The sequence below is a fragment of the Gopherus evgoodei genome, chromosome 2, assembly GCF_007399415.2.
Source record: "Gopherus evgoodei ecotype Sinaloan lineage chromosome 2, rGopEvg1_v1.p, whole genome shotgun sequence".
NCBI classification, from domain to species: Eukaryota; Metazoa; Chordata; order Testudines; family Testudinidae; genus Gopherus; species Gopherus evgoodei.
Window position 1 is genome coordinate 281,489,623 of NC_044323.1, and position 6,007 is coordinate 281,495,629.

General features: G+C 47.6%; 1 protein-coding gene across 1 annotated transcript in view; it reads right to left on the reverse strand.

The window, feature by feature from the left end:
- LRRC6 (leucine rich repeat containing 6) overlaps window positions 1–604 on the reverse strand; it is a 62,204-nt gene extending 61,600 nt beyond the window's left edge. Inside the window, exon 1 of the mRNA XM_030553846.1 lies at window positions 529–604. Coding sequence (XP_030409706.1) covers window positions 529–538 — 10 coding nt within the window. The 5' untranslated portion in view covers window positions 539–604. The remainder of the gene's footprint in view (window positions 1–528) is intronic.
- Window positions 605–6,007: the final 5,403 nt, after the last annotated feature.

The following is a 6,007-nucleotide window of genomic DNA, read 5'->3' on the forward strand; positions in this document are numbered from 1 at the left end:
GTGGTGGGTGCGGGGGGTAGGGGAGGGGAGATGGGGGATAGGGTGACGGGGGCGGGGGGTAGGGGAGGGGAGATGGGGCAGCCGGTGGGCGGTGGCAGGGGAGGGGAGATGGGGGATCCGATGGCTGGTGGCGGGAGAGGGGGGGTAGGGGAGGGGAGATGGGGGATCCGATGGCGGGGGCGGGGGGTAGGGGAGGGGAGCTGGGGGATCCGATGGCTGGTGGCGGGGGGTAGGAGAGGGGAGATGGGGCAGCCGGTGGGCGGTGGCAGGGGAGGGGAGATGGGGGATCCGATGGCTGGTGGCGGAGGGGGTAGGAGAGGGGAGATGGGGCAGCCGGTGAGTGGTGGCTGGGGAGGGGAGATGAGGGATCCGGTGGCGGGGGCGGGGGATAGAGGAGGGGAGATGGGGCAGCCGGGGGGCAGTGGCTGGGGTGGGGTTCAGGGGGGCGGGGAGGGACAGGGGACGCGGGCGGCTGGACAGGTTCCAGCCCCGCGCCCAGTCAGCGGCGCGGCGCAGGGGGACACTCACTCCGCACCATGGCCCGACTCGCGAGGCCGCTTCACGGCCCCCGCACTGCTCCCGCCGCCATTACCGGACGCCGCCCGGCGCAGCCATGGCAACGGGGCTGGGCGGGCCTCGGAGCGGGGCCGGCGCCGCTCTGGGTCCCTCCCCTCGCGGGTTGGCTGCGGGGGATCTCAGGGGATTCGAACCTCTTCACCCCCCCCCGGGCTGCCCGGACCCCGGGCAGAGCCCCGGCGCGATCCTCCCCCGGGCCCTGCTCGGGATGCGGGGGGCGGGTCCTGTCTCGTCTGCACGGTGGGACTAGAACAGCAGCGGCCTCGATAAACTCCTCCGGCTCCGGGACCCAAGCTCCAGCTCTCAGCGCCCCTGGCCAGTCCGCCCAGCCTGTGCTCCCTGGAGAGTCTCCCGCGTAGGCAGCTGGGGTTTTTTAATGCTTTTATTTTCGTTCTAAAATCATTAAGGGAAATTATTTTAAAATCCAGGGTCTGCCCCACCCCTCACCTCAGCCAGAACTGTCAAATGTCATCACCAAATGATCACGCTACACCTGGTCTCTGAGTCCTCGGCCCCAAAGGACACGTGCACACCACCTTCAAAACATGAGCCTGGGAGCTCAAATTCATAACTTTGGGAGATGTTAAAATCATGGACTCCGTAGGGATACTGGTTTTATGTCTCTTTATCACAGTCTGTAACCCACTAGCCTGCCTTTGACCTATGACTGCAGTAATTGTAATAGCCCGCTTTATTTTGAATGGTCCCTTGCAAATATATTACCACCTATGCTTAACACTCTGCTCCACCTTGTATTTCCCTACGACACTGTGAGTAGCTTTCCCAGATCTGAAGAAGAGCTCTGTAGTTTCAAAGCTCTCTGTCTCTTCCACCAACTGAAGTTGGTCTAATAAGGATATTGTTTCACCCACCTTTGCTATCATGTATCTTGAGTGACAGTCAAGCTTTTAAGGACCACATTAAGCTGTCACATCTCAGGAAAAATCTCATTCATTGGAGACAAACCAATCTCACCCAGTGCCCTTTGATCTAAAGGAAGGGGCTGTGAGATAGGGCCCAGGAGACTGTAAATTCAAGTTTCTTCTCATTGGTATTTATTTTCCTCTGCAGATGACAACACTTACAATCAGGCAGGGCCTCACCCTGCTACCCAGAAGGCAAGCCACTATCATTTCACCATTTTGGAAAGACAGGAAGTAAAAGATTGCTTAAATTCACTTCAAGAAGTATGGGGACTAGGACCATGGCCTCAAATGATAACACCAAAAGTTATCCACTTAGCCACATTACCTTTAAGAAGTTCTTAACTCTATGGATCTATGTAACCCACATGTAATCCAAGAGTGGATTGCTAAGGATATCACAGTGTTAGGCAAGGATGCTGTGTAGCCTTAAACCTCAGCTCAGAAGCAGGTGGGGCAAGGGTCCCTGTCCAGAGACCAGTGACAGCAGAGAGCAGAGACATGGTTGGGCACTCCTGGAATAGACCACGGAGGGGGTAATACAGGTTGTCCTGAAATCATGACAACCACTATTCTACCCACTAGACCACACACTGCTCTTAGAGCCAGGAATCCTGATATGCAACATTGCTCTGTGACCCACTGACAAATTGGGTCATATGTCCTCTTTCAGAAATTGGTCCACACAAAATAACATCCTAATTCTGCAACCATACTGGTAAAGGTCTATGCTGTAGATTTGAATGCTCTGGGTTCACACCTTACTAACCACCCATATGGAGAAAAATAGAATGTGTTCATGTAATTGAAGATTGCATCCTTTTTTATCTGTACAAGGGTGTAGTAGTAAGGTTGCCTGGGTAACCATAATTCTGGCATTTACTATCTTCTGAGTTCTTTATTTTGCAACTTTCAAGTTTTTTATTTAGATATATTTGAAAAGTACAAAAAACTATATATAAATATAGTACACCTCAGGTTTTTTGAGGCCCCTGGAATAATTGTAATTGTTGAAATGATTTTAAATTGCAAAATCTTGTGTTCAGTAGTGGATTTGGATGTTGCATTAATATTTATTTTATTGTATCTTTATTGCTTGTGTTTTGATTCATGAAAGTTGTCCTTTTTAAGAACATGGTGGGGCAATTGATTGTAGAGTGCATTTATAGAAGACTGGGAAGATCTTGCTTGTATGTACAGAGAGTAGAAAACACTGCCTGTGTAATTTCCAAAAATGTCAGAACTTGATTTAATAAATGTATCTTTCAAGAAAGCACACATTTATTGCTAAAGAGCTACAAAGTCTTTCACCAGTTTGAATCTAGTCCAGCTCACTAGGTAGTAAAAATTGTTGCCATCTAATGGATGTTTGGTGGCCCCTAAATGAGATGTTTATGAGTCTCAGTTTCAGCTCCTATTGTGTACTTATACTGCACTCATCACCATACTATCTGACTCTCTACATTGCAAAATAATCATCAACCTTTGTATTAATGGCAAATTCACCACAGAAGCCAAGATCTTTGTCAACTCTGGAGACTGAACTGCCCCTGTTTCTTGAGACATGCTGGCAGAGCAGTGTATGTGGGAAACCTGCCCTATTTGCCACCTTGTAAACGGAGGATTTCTGGGTGGCCAGGTCAACACCTTCCACTAGCAACAAATCCACACAGCTTTTGTAAATTGCAGTAAAATTATAGGCAACTTATTTGCAGATATGCACATTCACTCACTAAATCATTTGTATATCGGCGGCTATGCAGCTAATTTTACATTTTATTTATATAACCACACAGGTGGATTAGAAAAAAAGGGGTCACTGATTTAAATGTTCTCTGTTTTTGCACAGCTGATGAGATATAAGGAGGATGCAGTCAATAGTTTAACTTCCTTGGTTCTCCTTGTCTATCTGGCCTACAACTAATAAAGCCACATAAAGGACAAAGAAATGTATAGATATATGGCACCATCTGGTGGTTCAAGGTGCACTTTACAGAATCATAGAGATGGCAAGAGCCTAGACCAGTGGTCCCCAACGTGGTGCCCATGGGTGCCATGGCGCCAGCGAGGGCATCTTAATGCGCCCGCATCCTGGCCCCCGGGAGAACACCCGCTGAAATGCTGCCGAATTTCAGCAGCATTTTGGTGGGGACACCTCTCGATGACAACGCTTGTCACCAACAAGTGATGTCATCGAGAGGTGTTGCCCCTGAATTTTGGCAGGGACGCCTCTCGATGACGCCGTTTGCCATCGACAAGTGACGTCATCGAGAGGCATCGTCCCCAAATTTTGGCGGGGATGCCTCTTGATGACGCCACATGCTGTCGACAAGTGATGTCATCGAGAGGTGTCACCTCTGAATTTCAGCGGGGACGCCTCTCGATGAGGCCGCTGGCCATTGATAAGTGACATCATCGAGAGGCATCGCCCCCGAATTTTGGTGAGGATGCCTCTTGATGACGCCACTTGCTGTCGACAAGTGATGTCATCGAGAGGTGTTGCCCCCAAATTTCGGCAAGGATGCCTCTCGATGATGATGCTTGCCATCGACAAGTGGCATCATCAAGAGGTGTCACCGTTGAAATGCCACTGAATTTCGGCGGCATTTCAGCAGGTGCTCCACCGCCGCAGTGGTCCCTTGTCTGGCGCCTGCCAGATGAAAAGGTTGGGGACCACTGGCCTAGACCATGCCTTGCCTGAGCTAGATTGTTTCCTATACTTTATTTCTTTGTCTCCTACAGTTTGTCATACCCACTGGTTGCATTTTGTTTCAAGTTTGATTGTTATAGGTGAAACCATGTTATATTGAACTTTCTTTGATCCACCAGAGTGCACAGCCCTGCCCACCCCCCCAGCCCCAGAGCACGGCTTTACTGGTGTTATATCCAAATTCATGTTCTATCACGTGGCGTTATATCGTGGAAGCGGTGTACTAATTAATAGGATTTTGTCCAGTGTTGTTTCAGTCTCCCAAGCAATAGGGTTCTCTCTCTTCTCTTTGATGGCTCTTCCACACCAATCAGAAAGAGAAGATTAAGTGCAGCATGTTTTAAATGTTTTTGACTACGTTGTGGAAAATGTAAATTTTACACAGACTCTTCTAAATTATCTTACCAGACCAGATTACTGGTTCATCCGGGCCAGTATTCAACTGTCTGCAGGCATTCTACCTGATACTTCAGAAGAAAAAGAAAATCCACAACAAATCTGGCTAATTTATAATGCAGGAAAGGACACATTTCCTTCCTGATTTCCCTGAAGAAGATTTATGCCTAGAAGCATAAGACTTGCTCAATGCCCATGTTCATGTTCTAGATTAGGCAAAAATGAGATGTCAAATTTTGCTTCTTAGGTGGTGAGTGGCTAATTGGTACGAATGAACAGAAGTGCAGGAATTAAATCAACCATGAAGTGAAACTCTGGTCCCGTTGAAGTCAATGGCAAAAATCCCTTTGACTTCAATGGGGCCAGGATTCCATCCATGGACAATAGTAAGCCTCACACAAATTCTCAGTACAATTATTTCCTGTGGATAGTCTTAGAGCCAGCAAAGTGACATCAAGGCATTCTTCTCCTGTAGGAGGCATTCTGAGTTCAGCTGTCTACGTTTCTCATGACCTTGGTGGACTCTAGGGCTCGCCCAGGTACCAGGTGCATATCAGCCTGTGAAATGGGAGACTAACTAGAGACAGAATTTTGCTTGGTTTTGTTTGGCATGCAGAGGACATAAAAGATGGCTTGCCAATGGAGTTCCAGAGGACATGCTGTGAGAGTGAGAGACAGTAGCAGAAATGGTGGAACAGATGCCCTGACAGTATTTCAGACTACAGGATAATTCAGTCACTAGGATCAATACAGAGGGAATAAGGGTTGGAAACTTCTGAGAGAGAGGTGCATCTTCTAGGTAAGTGAAATTACAAACTTTTCCCCTTCAAAGTTTCCTACTGTTACCCCACTGGTGCAACTCTCCTGGTGGGAGTGCTTGTGTAGACAGGACTCTGGCATTTTTACCACTGTGTCATCTAACCCTGCTCAGAGCAAGCCTAGAGAGCACAGTGGGGAAAATGCTGCCAGTGGCTAGAAACTTATTTAGATAGTAAATCCTTCAGCATAGGGACTTTCTGTGCCTATGTATATGTAGAGTGCCTAGCACAATAGGGCCCTGATTTTGGTTGGGGCTCTTAGACATTAGCATAATATAATAATATAGCTTAATGTAATTTGTAAAACGAATATTGTATATATTCCTGCAATGTTTGTGCAGATATTTGTTTTTTCATATGCAGGCAGTTTTCATTATTTACATAAATCCCTTTTGTTGCTTATTATTTTGTTATACCTTAAAATGGGCTAGAACCTGCACACAAGACTTAGAACAACATAATCCTTGCTCCTAAAATCTAGATGTCAGACATGACACAGCAAGCAGCATGACAAACAGTAGAAAGCAGATGTGATTATACAGCGCTATGGTCACGGTTGGTCATGACAGCCGTATACTAACTGA